The following is a 19,666-nucleotide window of genomic DNA, read 5'->3' as shown; positions in this document are numbered from 1 at the left end:
CAGGGAGCGCCCACAAAGAGAGGAACACAACCACCAATAGGAGGCCGGTGCTCTGAGCGCGCGAAATCCGCTTTGGGAGAGGTCCCGCCCACAAGCCGCGGCCAGTCCTGGTGTGGGCGGGGCCCCTGAGCCCATTGGACAGAAGTCATGAAGCGCCGCCGGTTCCAGCCCTTGGTTTCCATTGGACCGTGTCGTCAAGCCCCTCCCACCCCTGTGTGTCATTGGCCGAGAGGCCATTACTTCACCTGGAGAGGCGGAGAGTTAGGCGAGCGTTGTCTGGAGTTTGTCTGGGGCCCCGATGGAGTGTTTGAACTTTCCACTCGCCTTTCCTCTGCTCCCGTCGTCCGTCCCGGCAGTCGCTGGGGGCTCCAGCGGCCCTAGTCTCTGCGTCCCCCTCCAGGACACACGGCCCTTTCCAGAGTCCTCCCGGAGCCGTCGGCCAACTCACAGCGACGCGGGCCCCGCGGGCTCAGTGGCGCGCTACCTTGTGACGTCACCGAGGGGCGAGGCGGGCCCTAGCCTGCCGCCGGAAGATGTCCCCCCCTTCTGATTGGTCGATGAAGACGTCTGTCAGGACGCGTTGCTCTTGTAGCGCTCGCTGAGTGTGGCGTCCCCGTGGGCTGCGAGGCCGAGGCTCCTGGCGGATTCGCAGCGCGCCCGCCCTTTCCATCGGGGGTCCGGCCTCGCCTCGCCCCAGGCGGGCGGCTGTCGAATCCGGAGGAGGAGCTCGAGGACGGCGGCCCGCGGTGCGCAGGCGGGAAGATGGCGGCCGCCTCGGTCTCGGCGGCTTCCGAGTCTCGGTTTTCGGTAAGCGGCGGTGTTCGCGGGGGTTCCGGGCCGGCTCTCCGGCTTGCCCCGCTCGTCTGGCTACCCTCCTTCCGGAGGACGGCGGCTTGCCCGGGGCGGGCGGGCGGGCTTGTCTCCGGGAGGCTGCACCTGCGTGCTGTGGAGCTGCAGCCCCGTCCGCCCGCGTCCCCACCCGGCTTCCCTGGCCTCGCAGCCGGCGCCGCGAGCGTCGTCCCGGCCGGACCGCTGCACGCTGTCTGCGAAAACAAAGCTCTCGGTCACGTGAGCCTAACGGCCCCGCTCCCTGACCTCCAGGAGACAGGTAGGGGTGCAGGTGTGCAGAGTGACAGCCGCCCAGGCATCCGAGGCCCCCGGAGTGCATTTTCGTCCTTGTCGGCAGTGCTTCCCGGGGACTGTTAGCGCCAGCCACCCTTGCAGCCGGAGCCCGCGCGTTCCCACGTCCTTCGGGATTCCTAGGAAATGCTGCCTTGGAGAATTCAACACCGGCGGGTTTAGAGATAAACGGGTAGAGTTGGGCAAGAAGGAGGACTAGAACAAGTGAAACTTGAATAACGAGGGAAGTCAGAGTGTCAGGATAGTTTCATAACAGATGAGGGAGAGAGAGGTCGTTAGAGTGCAGTCACACTAATGAATCTCAGTTTCAACTTTCTGTGGCTACTAGAGCTTGTGCTAACCAGGCCAGACTGCCTCGAGATTTCAGCACAATGCGTCTAGCACAGAGGAGAAGCAAACGGTTTTCCTTCACGGACCAGATGGACAAAGGGTAAAAGTAAGACTGGCAGAAACGAGTGTCAGTGGTGCATGAACTGTAGGAGACAACGTTGGTTAAACTTAGGAAAGGAGGACTCTTCTGTGCTCAAAACCTAGAAATTGGAGACCAACTAAGAAGTAGGTAATTACCCAAGGCCTTCAAGGGATGTGATCGTTAGTCCTTATGGTAGACACAACTGAAAACCTCAAGCCTGTTGAGTAGGGAAGTATATGTATTTCGTGCACTGGTTTTTTGTGTTTTTTTGTTTTGTCCCTATTGCTGGAAAATCGGTAGGGACATAGTATCAGAAGAGTGTATCAGGAAATGAAACAAGGGTTAGCCTGAAATACATCATGTGGAGGTTTTATAAACTATGGTAAGAATTTGGAATTGTGCTCTGTTTTGGAAAGCCATAGGAGGGTTTTGATATGAAATATTAATTTCAACCCCCCCAACTCCTTTTTGAATCATCATCACTAGCGTGCTGTTTAGGAGAGCATACTTAAGTGTGAAGAACTGTTAGAATTTTATAGCAATTCAAACTTAAAAAAAACAAACAGCAGCAACATCTGGGGTAGTAGGTATTCTAAATACGTTATAGAGAAGGAACCCTGAATGATTTACAGAGTGACTAGATATGAGTGGATGAAAATGACTCCATACAAGGGTTTTGTACAGAGCAGTTTTGTAAATGGAGGTGCCAGTTGTTTTGGTACTCTTGGGTGAGGAGCAGATTTGGCAACTAACCAAGAATTTGGTTATAGTCACGTTAAATTTTAGTTGCCTGTTAAGACATCCAACTAGGTAATGAGTGATGTGAGTTTGCAGTTTTAGATTTAGATTTCAATTCCATATTTTAACTTGAAAGCTGTTGGCAAATAAAAATTAAGAGGCCTGTAAGTAGATGTGATTTCTTTAAATGGGAAATCAGTATAGGAAAGAAAGGAACCTTGAGAACCAAACTTTGGGGAGGGGAGATCCAGGGACTTTATGAGGAAGAGACCTAGGAGATTGAAGGGAAATCATTGTTGCTCCCTCCACTGAGTAAAATACTTAGATAAATGATATCTGTGATCCGTGCTTCTAAGGAAGCCTATTTTACTTACACGTTTTCATAGTTTTTAGTGTGTGCATGATAATGTATGTGGGGTGCACATGCCACAATTTGCTCCTGGACATCAGAAGACAGCTTTGAAACTGCCTCCTTCCACCTTAATGGCCTCTGGGAGCTGGCCTGGGTCATTAAGCTTTTTCAGCAAGCACCTTTATTCACTGGCTGGGTTGTGTTTTTCTATTTAGAACTAGTTGGTTATTTGGTTCAGGTGATCACATCATTTACTTCTGCTGATTCTGTGAGGGGGAATTCTACAGTAAAATCTCTTAGCTCACTTTGAATGTTAAATGATGGGATTCTAGCAGTTTCTAGCTAGAAACTAAAATGCAATGTTCCAATGTTCTCTGTTAACTATATGGAAAGCATAATGCTCCATAATAATGTTGACTATATTTTTAAAAATTAAAAACTTACTGTTTTTTTCAAATAACCTTTAACACCTCACGCCAGCTTGCTTTTTGTGTGTGTGTGTGCCATTAGACTTCTAAAAGGATAGATAATAGTCCCTGAGCCCATATGTTACAACAGATAGAGCTCTCATTTGATCTTGGGCAAAAGGCTGAGAAATGATAGCACGTATCGTGACTAGGGCTCTTTTTGAGACTTGAGCCTACCGAATTTCCTACGCTCATTGCCCCCTTGTAGTTTCCACAGCAACAGTGTGCTTTGTAATCGCTCTTTTAAATCCACTGGAAGTTTGTGTTACTGTAACACAAAAGTACAAATCTTTATTATGTAGGTATTTGGATAGTTCTGTTTATTCAAGGAAGTGGTTTATTGTTGTGAATACTCATCATTCCTCTGTATCTACACAGACTACACTAATATTTTAGCAATAGAGTTCTTCAGAAAATTGAAAATCCTAATTTGTTGTAGCAGTCTGAAAAGGAGAACTAGATGTGTGAGAAGTGTGAACAGCTGGTGGTCATCCTGTCTCCTTCCTTAGCTCCTAGCATCTCCATTATTCCCTCTTAGCTAAGTGTCCTGAACCACAAACCCACCTACTACTAAAATTCCAGTTAACATTCAGAGGTGTACTATGGTAGGTTTATATCATGTAGAACATAATCCCAAATTTGACAGCTTTGTGACAGATGGTGTATATGAAAATATAGTATGTGAGAATATGTGATAAGCCCTAAAGTTTTATAGTTGTTTTCCCTTTTTGCTAACTAAATATAAATTCTTTAAGAAGTGAACATGCTTTCTTTAGGGAGTTTTTGGTCATTATAGATATTTGGAATATGTTTTGTTTATTGAGGATAGACTAATTCAGCAAATTGTATGTTTCTGATCTGAACAAAGATTTGACTTGTGTAAATATTTGTATTGAGGTTGTGTGAGGAGGATTTTTTTTTTTTGCCATGTGGCTATTTAACCCAAAATATTGCATCTCTTGATAATGATGTTTGAGTTCTACTGTGAGATCAGTTTTTTTGTTGTTGTCTTTTAGAAAACATACAGTGTTTCTCAGTCATGAGTATTAGCTTTAAATGTCAAAAAGGTAATTTCATTATTTTCTTTTTTAGAACATCCTAACTGAACCATCAAGGTCGAATGGAAATATGGTTCGTCATTCTTCATCTCCATATGTATTATATCCACGTGATAAGCCTTTCCTTAATAGTGATCTAAGACGCTCCCCAAATAAGCCCACACTTGCCTATCCAGAAAGCAACAGCAGAGGTAACCAACTGTAACAAAGGAAATGTTATTTGTTTACTGGTTAGTTTAAAATTCTTAGTTTTGACCTCTGTTGTTTTGAAATTAGAACAGTGTATATTTTCCCCTTTATTTCTGTAGAATTTATACTGCTTTCCTTATTGACTGGCTGAATATTATCCACCAAATCATAGAAGCTAAAATACTTTGAGTCACTTATTACTGTTCTGTCATTTCCAGAATCAGTCAGGAGCCTAAGTCTCAGGCAGGGGCTAGAGAGATGGCTCAGTGGTTAAGAGCACTGGCTGCTCTTCCAGAGGTCCTGGGTTCAGTCCCCAGCACCCACATGGCAATTTACAACTAACACCCTCTTCTGGCCTCTGGGTATTGGGCATGCACATAGTATACAGATATACATACAGGCAAAACACCTATACCCATTAAATAGATAAATACCTTTTTAAAAAGTCAGAGTCATTATGTAGACAGCACTTAGTAGGTCCTGGGGGAGTGTGAAAGGAAGTCGGTGAACATGATCAAGGTACATTACATACATATATGAAAGTGTCAAAAGATAAAACCATTCCAGTATTTTTTTTTCTTAAGCCGGGCTTTTTGGCACATTATTCCTAGTGCTATGTTAATGTGGAAATACTAAGATACACAAAATAGGCATGTCCTATGATATTTTATTGAGAGAGATCACTTAACATGAAAAGCAGAGAATCAAAGGTTCCCATGCTGCTATCCAGGCCGAAAACGGAACCCAAAGAGAGTGAGTCTCCTACCCCTAGCTCTTTTTTTTTCTTCTGTACGTTCTAAATACCTGTAAACACACCCAAACGGGCGTGGTCAGCATTATGGTTTCGTAGACCTCTCACTATACTATGTGCCAGAGACAGACAGATAATCTCTAGGACTCACTGTCCACCCAACATAGCCAGATCAGTGAGTCTCAGTTGTGAAAGACCTTGGCTGAACAAACACTGTATTATCTGAGGAGTGGAAGCCAAGGTTGGTCCCTGACCTTGGCATATTTATGCACTTGGTATGCACACAACAAGAGAGATTTGAGGTGTCTGCTGTATGCCTGTGGCTGAGAATACATAAATACCTGCTCGCCACAGAGCGGTACCAACAGTAGACCAAAGAGATGGTTCCGTTAAAGACAGATTAATGAAGCAGGAAGTTTATTGAGCTTCCTGACATGAACATGGGCAACTTACAGGTGACTAAGGAAGAGTCTCCTCTGAACTGACAGTTATTACTAGCCTAGGAGAAGGGCCTTGTATCCTACCTTCTGAGCTGCTTGATAGCATGTGAGCCTCCTCACCATCAAGGTGGGAATGTTTGGACACCTTTTTAGGGTCTTCTGTGGACAATCATAGCTGCTCTGATTTCAGTGCATCATCCAGCATCCTAGTGGTTGACAACATTTAATAATGTGCTTTGGGAGTATCCTAGCCAGTGCTGTATAGCTGTGAAGAGACACCATGACCACGGAAACCCTAATAAAGGAAAACATGGGTCTTGCTTGTAGTTTCAAAAGTTTATTTCATTGTCATGGCAGGGAGTATGATGGCATGCAGGCAGACATGGTACTAGAGAAGTATCTGGGAGTTCTATATCTGGATCTGAAGGTAGAAAGAGAGACACTAGGCCTGGGGTGGGCTTCTGAAACCTCAAAGCCTACCTACCAGGGACACACTTCCTTCAGCAAGGCCATACCTACTCCAGCAAGTAGTGCTGTTGGCCAAGCATTCAAATATAAGCCTATGGGGGCATTATTATTCAAACCACACTTCCTGGTCCTCATAAGCTTGTAGCCATATCATGATGTTGCAAAAATGCTTTCAGTCCAACTTCAAAAGTCCCAATAGTCTATCACAGTCTCAATACTGTTTAAAAGTCCAAAGATTAAAAGTCTCTTCTGAGACTTCTGGAAATTTCTTCATTGTACCCCTTATAAAATCAAGATTAAAAAAGCAGGTTATATACTTCCAAAATACAATGGCACAGAATACCTATTACCATTCCGAAAGGGAAGAAAGGGAATATAGTGAGGAAATACTGAACCAGAGAAAGACCGAAAACCAGCAGGGTGAACTCCAAATTCTGCATCTCATGTGTGAGGTCCAAGAGATTTTCAGATCTCTAGCTGCTGTCAGCTTTGGTGACTGCAGCACACTTCTTTCTCTTGGACTGGTTCCACAGCCTGTGGGCAGCTCTCCTTGCCAGGTATCCCATGACTCTGGCATTTCCAACATCTTGGAGTTTCCAACACAATCCAGGTTCACCTTCACATCTTCACATAACGCTTTCCTTTCCAAGAGTTGCTATGTAGGCACACCCCTGACGCGTGCCTGGCTTTAGTAGCTTTCCCTTAGCCTCAGAGGGAGATTTCCACAACCCTTGACTACAAAGCCAGAACTACATTGCTTTACACTATGGTGGCATGCAGGTGGGCATGATGCTGGAGAAATATCTGAGAGTTCTACTTCTGAATGTAAAGGCAGCAGGAAGAGAGAGACACTGGGCCTGGTGTGGCTTCTGAAACCTCAGGGCCCACCCCAGTGATGCACTTCCTCCAGCAAGGCCATATCTACCCCAACAAGTAGTTGATCAAGCATTCAAATACATGAGCCTATGGGGGCCATTCTTACTCAGAGTACCACAGGATGGTTGTGAATTTATGTGTGATTAGCAAAGGTGGATTTTTTCTTTGTTTTTTAACAGTTAAACTGTAAAATTTTTTTGGTTTTTTTTTTTAACCTCAGTGGTGTTTTTTTGTTTGCTTATTTTTTATAGCTTTTACTTGAGTAACTCGTAGAACTTTTTAAAAGTTTGAAATGATGCCTTGGAATGACTTTAATTAGGAAATAATACTTTGTTTTCTAAGAATGATCTCCCACTTGACTTTGTCAGTCTTCTAAAATTTTCTTTACAGAGCCGTCTCTGTGGCTCACACCGATACTCCAACCCTTGGAAGGCAGGATGACTGGTACAGAATGAGAATCTGTCAAAAGAAATTTTTTTGGTGAGCTTCTCTATGTTCATTACTCAAGGTGTGCATTTTATATATTGCAGCCATATTTTCTGCTCTTAAGAATCTTCAAGATAAGATTCGACGCTTGGAACTGGAAAGGATTCAGGCAGAAGAAAGTGTGAAAACCTTGTCTAGGGAAACCATTGAATATAAGAAAGTTTTGGATGAACAGATACAAGAGAGAGAAAATTCAAAGAATGAAGAATCAAAACACAATCAAGGTTTGTTGAAGGAGGAAACTAGGATCTATCCAAATATTGTGAAATTACTTTAGATTTCATGTTGGTATGTTGTGATGGTGACTCTTTGGCCATTGCATAATTACATCACAATCAGATGCATTGTGAGGAGCAAGTGACATCATGCATAGTGCTTACAGAGAATGTGGCATATTTGACTTAGCGTAAGAAGGACACAAGTATCCAGAGAGGATTCTAGGACTACTGAGAGGACTGGCGGTTTGGGGGGCAGCTGTTTTGCAGTACTCAGGCATACTGAGCAAACACTCTACTGCAAACCTTACCTCTAGCCCATGTTTGTATTACTGTAAGTCCAGATCCCATTTATAAGCTGTTGGGACAAGCCTCTGTGTTAACTAATCACTACTTTTTTGTGTGTGTTTACTTTAGAACTAACATCCCAGTTGTTAGCTGCAGAAAATAAATGTAATCTGTTAGAAAAACAATTGGAATACATGCGAAATATGATAAAGCACGCAGAAATGGAGAGGACATCTGTCTTAGAAAAGCAGGTATGGTGCCTTCCAGATGAAATGAAGAGTGGTGACAGATGATTAGCAGACCTCTTCTCAGAGAGGTTAAAGCCCCATGCTGGAAGCGATTGGGCTTAGTGTAGTAAATGGTGGTTTGATTGGCTCTGTTTATTATGCATGATTCTTGTACTAGGTAGACTTGTGCTTAAATCTGAAAAGTAGTCATGTTAATGTTTTGCAGTCTGCATTATCAAATGTGTAAATAACCATGTGTACCCCCTGAAATAAACTACGCTTTGTAAAAATGCTTGCAGTTAAACAAACAAACTTATAATTAATTTGCTTATTGAAACACGATCTCATTATGTTGTTCAGGCATGACTGTGGCCCTTTTCATCTTCCCGACCCCATCTCCAAAGTACTGAGTTTACAGGCACATACATACCACTGCTCTTGGTGTATGTGACACTGTGGATTACATGTAAGGCAAGCACTGTACCAGATTCACTACGTTCCCTGCTACTATACTTGTTAAATTTTAAACAAAATGCTTTTCTCCTGTTGCATCAATAGTCTTTGTACTTAAGTAACTTACACATTTGTAGAGGAAATACATCAGTGTCCAGTATATTTTTTAAAACATTCTTTTCATATGAACAATTTAACTTTATTATGTAAAATTTGATTTCTTATATGCTTAAATGTTAGATAATCTGCAGTTGTAAAAGAGAAATACTATTTTCTAGTCCATGTCAACTTTTGATCCCAGTTTGAAAAATAAGACTTGAGCAGTTATGCAGCAGGGTTGGGAAAGATGTGCCAGTGAGCCAGTGATTAGTCACACGTTACATGTCTACATGTTACATGTCTTCACTGTGTTACTGCTTTAATTGTTTCATTATTCAGAGTTCTCTTATATAATTCCCCACTGTCATGGACATTTGAAGAAATGGCAACGGCATATTCAGATACTTAGTGTTGGACTTTTCCAAATATATCCATGTAGTCTATTTGCCCATTTATTCTGATTTGTTTATTCTGAGACCGTTATTCCTTAAGTTTATGGGCAGTATTTCTAAATCAGACCCTAAGTTTGAAGGAAAAAACATGCATTCAAGGTCAGAGTGCTGTCATTTTGTCATAAACTTGGCCCAGCGCAATGAAAGTTTTTGGTGCCATCAGCTGTCCTCTTGTCTTGTGTTCCAGTGTACTCATGACAGTTCTCTTCAGAAGCCATTTATTACTAAATATTCTTAAAGGAAAAAAATATACATTCAAAAGGAAATAAATGCAATCGAGTTCTTATAGTCATTAAGACATTACTTAATGGGACCAGACTGACTGCAAGTATTTATGTAGCCTGTGTGTCTAGTAATTCTAGGTTATAAGGATATATGCCCTTATGTAAAACCATACACTTGATAAAATACTACACTGAGAATAATATTCCAACCCTGGTGAGATGGCTTAGTGGATAAAGGCACTTGCACTGAAGCCTGAGAAACCAAGTTTCATCCCTGGGATCCACATGGCAAAAAGAGAAAACCAACTCTTATAAGATGTCCTCTGATATCAAAAGTCACACTGTGCATACACATACAAAATGAGACGGACACAGATGATTGGTACCCCTGAGATCTTCTCTTAGTGTTCTATTCCTAGAATTACTTTCCATATCCAGCAGAGGATCTGTAAGAGGACCGGTAAATTACATACAGTATTATGTTGGATGTTCTTTTTAATCAATTATATTACATTTTGATGCTGTTTCTCAGGTTTCCCTAGAAAGAGAACGGCAACATGATCAAACCCATGTTCAGACCCAGCTGGAAAAACTGGATCTTCTTGAACAGGAATACAACAAACTCACCACAATGCAGGCCCTTGCAGAAGTTAGTGAACATGACTTTTTTACTTACTGATGTAGTATGCTGTGGTTGTCACTATATTTTCATAAACATGGATATTTATAATGTAAAGGTCTTATACATAGTCTTTAAAAAGAAAATAATTTGAAAAGAAATGTTGACATTTTGCAATCTTGGTGGCTGGACATATGTAGTTCTTTTTGAAAACAGAAAAGGTGATATGGTTTTGATACTTAAAACTTGTATCATATAATGTTTTTCTGAACTAACTTTACTTTTAATTGTATTTTACATGAGAGATATTTAATACTACTGAGTGAAGATCTAGATTTGTCTTTATATTACCTAAACCTTTATACAAAGCTGTGTTCTTTGGCCATAGGATTTTTCCCCCCATAATTCTGGCCACTTAAATCATATCTACATCACTAATTACTTTTAGGTGATCTATTAGGAGTGTCATGGATATTAGCAATACCCGAACCATTACTAGAGTGAACTAACATGCTTATTAAGACTATCCTTAAAACCCTACAAATAGATACTTTTAACCATTATCTGCTCTGATATTCTTTTTACTAGAAAAAAATGCAAGAGCTGGAGTCTAAACTGCGTGAAGAAGAGCAGGAACGGAAGCGTATGCAGGCGCAGGCAGCAGAGGTGAGTGGAATGATGAGCAGGTGGACAAGTGTTTTCGTGGTGAACCATTACACATGAGCATACCAGATCCATATGCAGACCTAAAGAGATAGCTTAGTATTGAAAAGTAGGAATGCAACTTTGAGCAGTTCTTTGGCTATTTCAGATTATAAAGTCTGGATTAGTATTTTTAAACCCGTGAGGTTGGAGCTGGAGAGATAGTGCAGAGATCAGAGCCCGTGGTTGCCCTTGTAGTGGACCTGCTGATTTTCAACAACCCACATGATAGCTTACAACCATCTATAGCTCCAATTCCAGTGTCTGACACTCTTCTAATCCTGGGGCACCAGGCATGTGCACATACATAAATGCAGGCAGTTTTGTAATACATAAATCCATACATGTAAAATAACTACTAGTGCTGGGCAGTGCTGGTGCACGCCTATAATCCCAGCACTCGGGAAACAGAGGCAGGCAGATGTCTGTGAGTTGGAGACCAGCCTGATCTACAAGAGCTAGTTCCAGGACAGCCTCCAAAGCCACGGAGAAGCCCTGTCTCGAAAAACCAAAAAGAAACAAATAAATAGCTGGGCGGTGGTGGCGCACACCTTTAATCCCAGCACTTGGGAGGCAGAGGGAGGCGAGTCTCTGTGAGTTCGAGGCCAGCCTGGTCTACAGAGCGAGTTCCAGGACAGCCTCCAAAACAATACAGAGAAACCCTGTCTTGAAAAATCTAAATAAATAAATAAATAAATAAATAAATAAATAAATACTAGTGAGGTAAAAACATGTCCAACACAGAGGGCTTACTTAGACTCTGTAAGATAAAGTTTTATATTTTAACTAGATAGACTTTTCTCTATGGTTATTTGCTCAGATATTTCCTAGTTTTTCTTTTCTACCCCCTTTAAGATTATGCTAATGTTATATTCATACAGATAACAATGTACAAATAAGCTTGCTGCAATTCACGTGATCACCTACCTGGGAACGTCATCAACGTTTAATAATGCCTATTTTGTTTTCCTTTTTATTTTATTTTTTTTAAATGAGGTAATCGACAATAAATTTACCTACATGCCTCCCCCCAAAATATGCTAATGTGGGCTGGAGAGATGGCTCAGCAATTAAGAGCACCAACCTGAGTTCAATTCCCAGCAACCACATGGTGGCTCACAACCACCTTGAGTAAGATCTGGTGCCCTCTGCTGGCATGCAGGCAGACGACTGTATACATTAAAAAAAAAAAGAGTATGCAAATGTTTGTAACTTTTGAACCCAAGTTCAAGAAGCAGGTCCTGATCTGAGCAGTTACTAATGGACACTTTGCAGTTAAGCGTATGGAATCTGTCTAGTGTCCTGCTTTCTCACAGCTGCTGATGCAGGAATAGAAATACTAGTCTCTTTCTTCTAGTGCTTCTTTGAGTCATTGATTGTATATGCCTATTTTTTATTAAGCCTGATATTTTTTGTAGATTTACTTTTCTCTGTGTGCTTGTTGAGTTAAATGGTCACTTAACCATTTTTGACACTGCAAATGTTTGGTTTTTTTTCTTTACTAAATTGTAGTATATAGTCCTTATATGCTAAATAGAAATTTTCACAAATTCATTGGTTGATGAATTCTTACCAAGTTCTGATGGTGAAGGCTATGGAAGGCAGGTGGTGAAGGAGATGGTATTTTCTCTATCTTGCTGTTCTGATTTGTGTAATCTTGAACAGAGTATTTAACCATCCAGAGCCTGGGTTTTATAGTGCTAGGGAAATCAAACAAGTGATCAAAAGTAGCCCTTATTTGTTACTGGTGACACTTGTTGACAGTATAAGTATTCCAGAGGGGTAATACCCTGTGAAATTGTCTAGTGTGTCATGCTTCTGAGGATGGAGAGTTTAGCATCCCACTGCCAGGACTATGCTGTCCTAAGAGCACATGAGATAACAAAGGGATGTTTTCAATATTCCTTGCATTTCATTCATTACTTGTGCTGTTTCTTAACTCAGTCATGACTTCTGGGGAACTTTTCCTCATTTGGAATTTTTAAACTCCTTGGGGAGGAATCTGGTCATGAGAATTCTTACCAAACTCTAGACTATTTTTGATATATAGAAAGATACAGAATAACCACTTTCATAGATAGAGAGTAGGGCTGTTGAAAAATAGTTTAGAGAAAATTGCAGCTTCCCCCGTCCCCCAAGATTTATTTTTATTTTATATGTATAGGTGTTTTGCTTGCTTGTCTGTATGTAGCACACTGTCAGTTTAGAGCTACATGCATTCCATTTCATTCCTGAAGTAGAATTTGCAGAGTAACCACCAGTAGTAGAACAGTGCTTCCAGGCAAGACATGACCAATTACATAGAGATCAGCAGTTCACATACATGAGAGACTGAAGACATACTGTACAGCCATGCCATTGCTTCCAGTGAGATGACCACCACTGTAGTTATAGACTTATCTATGGCACCTCAAATGTGAATTGTAGCTTTTACATCATTAATTTTATGCTAATTTTTTTTCTAGTTGCAGACTGGTCTAGAAGCAAATAGACTTATTTTTGAAGATAAGACAACTTCATATGTTCCAACCAGCACTAGAAAAATTAAAAAAAAGAAGTCAAAACCACCAGAAAAGGTATGAAAACTGAACTAGTCACAGTCTTAAGTACCAATTTTGTGTAAAAATTGGTGTAAAAAACACTCAAGCCGTGTGGTATTAGGATCCTGAGAGAGCGAGTCTTTCATTCTTAGTTCTGCACTCAAACCTGAAGATAAATAAAATTTACTTTTGAATCCTCAACCCTGGTAGTAAGGGCCTATATGAAAGCATTGGGAACTCTCAAAAGAACATAAAAACACTAGGAATATTCTGCTGTGTTCATTACCTTTGACTCTTAAAATGCTTTGTGAATACTGTTCCTCTTAACACTTGCTAGCTGTTTTGTTAGCACTCTGCCTTCCTTATCCTCCAGGTAATATTGTGAGCCCCAATATAAACAAGTGTCATGGTTTGAATGTAAAACGGCCCCCAGTAAGTCACTAGAAAGCAGGCTTGAGGTTCTGAGGCTGGCCCGTTTCCTGTCCTGTTTCTGCTTTCTGCTGTTGGTGCAGTGTGATGACTACCCACCACCCAGACTACTGTGGCATGTGTTTTCCACGAGGAGTTGTGTCTTATCAAAGCTTCTTGAAGCCTTGTTGCTGTTTGGTCACAGCAACAAAGTGACTGGTGTAGCTAGGTACCCACTAAGTAGTTTCACAGTGAGCTGGAGTCTTGGGTTAGTTTACTAAATTAAATGAAATGGCTTTCTTTTTTTTTCCTCTTCTAGAAAGGTCCTAGGAACTATTTTGGTGCACAGCCACATTACAGATTGTGCTTAGGCGATATGCCCTTTGTTGCTGGAAAGGTGAGTTATAGCTATTGATTTTTATGTTTTTTTTTCTTTCTTTTTAATGTGTGGGTGTTTTGCCAGCCTATATGTCTGTACCATCTGTTTAATGCCTACAGAGGCCAGAGAGGGTGTGGGATCCCCTGGGACTAGTGCTCCAGATGATAGTGAGCTGCCATGTAGGTGTTGGGAATTGAACCTGGAATTCCACTGCAAGAGCAGTCAGTGTTCTTAACTGCTGAGCCATCTCCAGCCTGTTTGTCTTTAGAACACATTTTAGGGGATATAAGCAGACTTTGAACTTTAAAAAAAAAATCCTTCTGCCTCAGCCTCAGGCTTCTGGGATTGTAGGTATGTACCTGGCTCTAGGAACCTTTTAGAAGGCACAACCTACTATTTATAAAATCAAATCAAGGAACAAGTTTTCTCCTGACTTTATATTAGCCTCTGTAAGTATGGTTGTGAAGTTATATTTTGATTTATGTGTTTATTAAAAACATTTGTTTTCATTGTGAAAAACTGAGGAGGGGGCACCAGTGCATGTGGAGGTCAAGCTACAACTTGAAGGGAGTTCTCTCTTTCCACAATGGGTTCTGGAAATAGAACTGGTCATCAGGCTTTTACAGCAAGAGTATGTGTACCTACTGAGTCATCCTGCTATCCCTGAATAGGATTCTTGAATTTGTAGTGACACATTTACCCTTGTCCACCTGACAGTCTTCATTCTTCGTCCTGTCCAGAGTCTTATCATACCCATGTTGCTGTCTTTGGTAATGCACATTGAAGCCTTTACTCACGAAGGACAATACTCATGCTTTTCAATGTGAAGTCCTTTTATGTATTCCTTATGAAATGTTATTCTAAAAGTTTTAAGAAAATACAATTGCTTATTTGAGCTTCTGTACAGATTTTAGATAACCAGTTTTAAAATTACATATTGTTATAGAGCCATGCTTCTGTATATAATAAAAATGAGGCACTGGAAAAGCCCAAATCTTTCATTACTAGACTCAACTGATATTAAATTACATTATGAATCAGAAAAGTAACAGTAACACAAATTTTCAAAACTTGCTCTTGCATGCATATTAAAGTATACACACTGGCCAAGTCTGCAGTTTAAACAAGTTTTCTGCTGATGGCTTATTGAGTTCAACAAGCCCAGCCAACTATTGAGATTGTTATTTCCTATTGAAAACAAGAAGCTTGAGACAGCTGTCAGGTTTTGTTCTTTCTGTTTATGATGTGGCAAACACGCTTCAGTGCTTCCTACTACTCCAGCATGATGCAAACCTCAAGATACTTACATTTACAAAAACACTGATATTTACATCATAACAGTAGCAAAATTATGAAGTAGCAACCATTAGGAAGGTTGAGAACCACTCCTGGGACCTGGAAGGTCAAATGACATGCAGATATGTGGAATTATGTTGTGATAAACAGTGATAGACAAATGTAAAAACTGCAGTGGCTTAACTGAGAAGTGGAGCAGTTAATTTCCCAGGCTTTTGGAAATGGCATATTTGAACTAGGTTTTAAGGTAGGGTAAGAAAGTTACTTCAACAAAGAATAAAATTTGCTCACATAATTAAGTCAAGAGACTGTAGAGGTTAAGCAGAAGTGTAGGCTGTGTCCTACTCCATCCTAAGGAGTTTGGCTGCTTAGGAGCACATCGCTGGATTTCGGGTAGAATAATGAGAGTGGTGGAGCTAAGAACGCAAGCTGTTTTGTTTTGGTGGTGTTGCTCTGTTCAGTTTTAGATAAGGTCTCGAACCCCACTGCAGCAGAGGATGAACAGGCTTTGGCCCCCTCTTGCCTCTACCTCCCAAGTGCTGGAATTATAGATGTGCACCAAAACACCCAAGTTTATATGATGCTGGACTAAGTATGTGACACGGGTGGATAGGTGGTTGCTAGTTTACCACAGAATAGTATATGTGTGCCGTAGACTTTACAGGTGGTGTACTTTGCCCAGGTGAAGAACTAGGAAGTGAGATAGAGGATATTGCTTGCTTAACTTACTTTTCTCTTTAGTCTACCAGTCCCAGCCATGCCGTGGTAGCTAACGTTCAACATGTCTTGCATCTGATGAAGCACCACAGTAAAGCTTTGTGCAATGATCGAGTTGTTAACAGTGTTCCCTTGGCAAAGCAAGCCTGTTCACGAAGTAGCAAGAGTAAGAAGTCAGTGACACCTCCCTCTGGCAGTGTCAGTGAAGAATTGTCGGATGTCTTACAGACTCTGCAGGATGAATTTGGGCAAATGAGCTTGTGAGTTTTTTAATTTAAAATTGCATTTGGTTCTAAAATCTCATTTTTTAGCTGCCTTGGATTTATTAATCCTAAATTTGTTAATAGATGTTGAGTTAGTAATCCCTACACTAGCCCACTGGTTGTTGAGAATTAAGTAAATGTAAATATCATGTCTAAAACCTCCTTTTCTAATTGTTAATGCCATGTAAAAGCTTAATAGTATTGAGGATTAGCTAATGTAACTGATAAGTTAAGACAGTGTTTGAAAATCAGTGTCATCCTATAGAATTTATTCATATGTAGTGTTCATGGAGGGAGTAAAGAGTAGATAAATATCTGCTAACCTATGTGGTGATACTTGCTTGTACACTGAAGGTTAGAAAATGGAGCTTGCCACTAGCTAACCATACAGGTCTGTACAGACAGACAGGAAATGAGATAGTTGGGCAGAAACAGGTATAAGCAGGGATTTATAGAAACTCGTTCTCTTGTCTGGAGATACTAAAGAAGTAAGGTGTGGCCGTGGCTTGCTCCTTCTGTCTGATCTCTGAGCATTTTCCTGTATATCTGACTCCGGGATATTACTTAGACTAATTAAGAACTCCATGTACAGCCTTCAACCCTGGATGAACACAAACTTGTCTGGAATTAAGAAATTACTTGCATATACCTTCATTTTCATTTACTTTTATTTTTGTGTATGTCACGTGTGCAGATGTCCAAAAAGGTCAGAAGACAGACACCAGAGACCCTGGAGCTCGGTCACAGGTGGTTGTGACCCACTTATGTATGATGTGGTTGCTGGAACTGAACTCAGGTTCCCTGGAAACAGCAGCCCTTTGTTTAAAAAACAAAATGGGTCCTTATTTATTTTTTAAAAGAGTGGTAAATTCCCATACTGAGATTTAAAGGATGTAATTGTTAAACATGGGAAACTTAAGGGAGTTCCACTTTTGTGTGTAGTGATCACCAGCAGCTTGCTAAACTCATCCAGGAGTCACCAACTGAGGAACTGAAAGACAACTTGGAGTGTGAATTGGAGGCATTAGTGGGAAGAATGGAAGCAAAGGCCAACCAGATAACTAAAGTTCGAAAATACCAAGCCCAGGTAGCTCCCTTCACTTGTTTGTCATGTTTCTCCTTCATGTATACTAATTGATGATGCACGTATACTTACTTGTCTAAATTAATCCTGAGGGTTTTATTAACAGTCTGTGTTACATGGTTTAAAGAAGTATTAATTCTTAGTTAGGTTTACTGAATATGTTTTTACTGAATATATTTAATATCCTTAGCCTTATGAAAAAAAACTTATGGATAAATTTAAGTGGTTGAGTTTTACCAAATTAAATCGTCTAAAATACACCTAGAGTTTTTCAGTTGTCAGATTAAATGTGGGGAAAGTAGTGTGTTTGCTTACACCAAAACCTACTTCAGCTTCGCCCACTTCTCCCTAAACTTCAGTTACTGTCAGCCCAGGAACTAGACTCACCCTTTGTTTCACAGTAATCTCAAATACACGGTCTGTTTCTCTAGAAGTACATTTCTCTAGAAGTACATTTATTTAATGTGAATATACCTTTTTTATTTTGTATGTGTTTTTACATACTTAAGTACTGAATACTAAATGATTGTAGAATTGTATCATTTGAGTGTTAGATTATTTAAGTTACTGGTACACTCAGGAGGTTGAGGCAGGAGATTCAAGAATTTAAGACTATATAGGAAGGCCCTGTGTAAAAAACAAAGTACTTGAGCTAAAAGAAAATGTTTTTATTGAATTTGATTTTTTTTTCCCTGTCTTGATCATTTGGATAGCTGGAGAAACAAAACATAGATAAGCAGAAGAAAGAATTAAAACCTAACAAAAAGACTCTTGATGAAGAAGGAAACAGCAGCAATCGTTCATCTGGAGTCACAAGGACCACAAGTAAGAAGGATCTTGCCAAACAGAGACCTGGAGAAAAAAGCAGGAAAAATCTTCAGTTATTGAAGGAAATGCAAACCATACAGAATTCACTGCAAAGCAGTAACCTGTGTTGGGATTACTGACACCAGATCATAAATGATGTACCTTACTGGACAGTGACAATACTTTCCAGGTTTCATGCTTGCTGATGTTGCCATTACTAGCAGGTGTCAAGGGGCCCAGCTTCATAACACAGTCTCTTGTGTCGTGCAACACAACTACATGGAAATGGAATTTTACAGCATGAGATGCTGCACTGTTTCTTTGAATTTGCTATACTCATACTGCACTTTGTAAACAAATGACCAGTTTTTTACTTGTGGGTGTGTTTTTTAAGTAGGACTATATGTAAATTGGGTTTGAAAATTCAGAATGAGACTGTCTTCATAGTCAGTGCTTGTTAAGTCTCATTTTTAGATCTTCCCCAGGCATGAGGTGACCTCTACTTCCCCCTCTCCAGATGACCATTAAATGTACTGTTTCCAACTACTGATAGAGGGTTTCTGTATTTAAATATTTATATATTTAAGAGGACTTTGTTTTGTTCTGCTTTTTGGTATTTCAGATGCTGATCAGCATTAAGTCAGTCTTAAAGACCCAAACATTTTTAAAAAGTTACCCATGAACTATCTAACAACATCTTCATAAAACTATAAACAGTTGTTAATGAAATAAATTACATTTTGGAATAAAGAATTAGGAGAAGTGGGGGGAATGTTGTGAAATCAATATCTTTGTAATCATGTTATTCAGTTAAGCACTGGTTTTTAATCTTGAACCCCATGCTTTTAGCATACTGAATAGGGGTGGTGTGTGTGTTGAACACACACATCTATCATTATGTCAATGTAAATTATAATTTTGAATAGATCAACATGTTAAACTTTATAAACTTGGTACTGAAATCAATAAAGCAGTTTTTAAACTTCTCTTATTAGCCAGCTAACAAAGGCTTTGTTTGTTGCACAATCTCAAGAGTACATATTAGTATCCTGATTAGTTTTCGGTGCACGTTTATCATTCTGCTTTTCGAGACCTAAGCCCAGTGTGACTGGTTGAGTGATTCAGATAGGCTGATGAACATGCCAGCCATATACTACTAAAGGAATTGAGGTGGAGGTTATGGATTCCAGCTTAACAGCATGAACTGATCATGCTACAATTTTCTAGTTAGAATTCTCAGAGTTCTTACAGATTTGAAGTTTATAAACCTCCTGAAATTGTATATAAACTTTACATGTGTGTGCAATTTTCTGACAAGCAGGTTTCCAGCAACAATGAATTGACAACAGTGAGTCCATAGACCCCAGGAAGGTGAGGAACTGCTCTGATGACATGGTAAATACTACATCTCAACCACCACTTCAACTAACTACACTTATTAATTTCTTGTTTGAATATTAGAACATTAAACCGTTAACTGTCATTTGAGTGGTAATGCCTCCAACTCCTAATTAGA

The 19,666-nt window shown here is 40.4% G+C and overlaps 2 protein-coding genes across 8 annotated transcripts in view; one reads left to right on the top strand and one right to left on the bottom strand.

The window, feature by feature from the left end:
* Positions 1-289: 289 nt before the first annotated feature.
* On the top strand, positions 290-19,633 carry Cep57 (centrosomal protein 57). Of its 3 annotated transcripts, XM_040734769.1 has the most exons (12): positions 290-807; positions 4,202-4,358; positions 7,422-7,601; positions 8,010-8,131; positions 9,868-9,984; positions 10,543-10,620; positions 13,122-13,232; positions 13,924-14,001; positions 16,021-16,256; positions 17,202-17,346; positions 18,057-18,168; positions 19,472-19,633. In XM_040734769.1, exons 1-12 carry the CDS (start codon positions 763-765, stop codon positions 19,486-19,488), a joined length of 1,398 nt encoding a protein of 465 aa, XP_040590703.1. In that variant the 5' UTR covers positions 290-762; the 3' UTR covers positions 19,489-19,633. The 3 variants fall into 3 exon arrangements, with proteins under 3 accessions (XP_040590703.1, XP_005077389.1, XP_012974006.1); XM_005077332.4 differs by lacking the exon at positions 19,472-19,633 and having other exon boundaries at positions 291-807; positions 18,057-19,136; XM_013118552.3 differs by lacking the exons at positions 290-807; positions 19,472-19,633 and adding an exon at positions 965-1,108 and having other exon boundaries at positions 18,057-19,136.
* Mtmr2 (myotubularin related protein 2) overlaps positions 17,997-19,666 on the bottom strand; it is a 60,598-nt gene continuing 58,928 nt past the window's right edge. For 3 of the 5 annotated variants that reach the window (XM_040734765.1, XM_040734767.1, XM_040734768.1), the window contains one exon: positions 17,997-18,425. The gene's annotated coding sequence lies outside the window, so the exon portion shown is untranslated. The remainder of the gene's footprint in view (positions 18,426-19,666) is intronic. The other 2 variants (XM_040734766.1, XM_005077331.4) reach the window with 2 other exon arrangements.

This window comes from Mesocricetus auratus, unplaced genomic scaffold (genome assembly GCF_017639785.1).
Source record: "Mesocricetus auratus isolate SY011 unplaced genomic scaffold, BCM_Maur_2.0 Super-Scaffold_100040, whole genome shotgun sequence".
Lineage (NCBI taxonomy): Eukaryota > Metazoa > Chordata > Mammalia > Rodentia > Cricetidae > Mesocricetus > Mesocricetus auratus.
The sequence above is the reverse complement of the archived record's forward strand: the minus strand, read 5'-3'. Positions and strand labels throughout refer to the sequence as shown.

Excerpts from the sequence above, each read along its gene's own strand:
- Cep57 (XM_005077332.4), top strand. The coding sequence starts at position 763 with ATGGCGGCCGCCTCGGTCTCGGCGGCTTCCGAGTCTCGGTTTTCG. Across the intron at positions 4,359-7,421 it reads TCCAGAAAGCAACAGCAGAG|CCATATTTTCTGCTCTTAAG; the intron begins GTAACCAACTGT and ends TATATATTGCAG. Across the intron at positions 14,002-16,020 it reads TGCCCTTTGTTGCTGGAAAG|TCTACCAGTCCCAGCCATGC; the intron begins GTGAGTTATAGC and ends TTTTCTCTTTAG.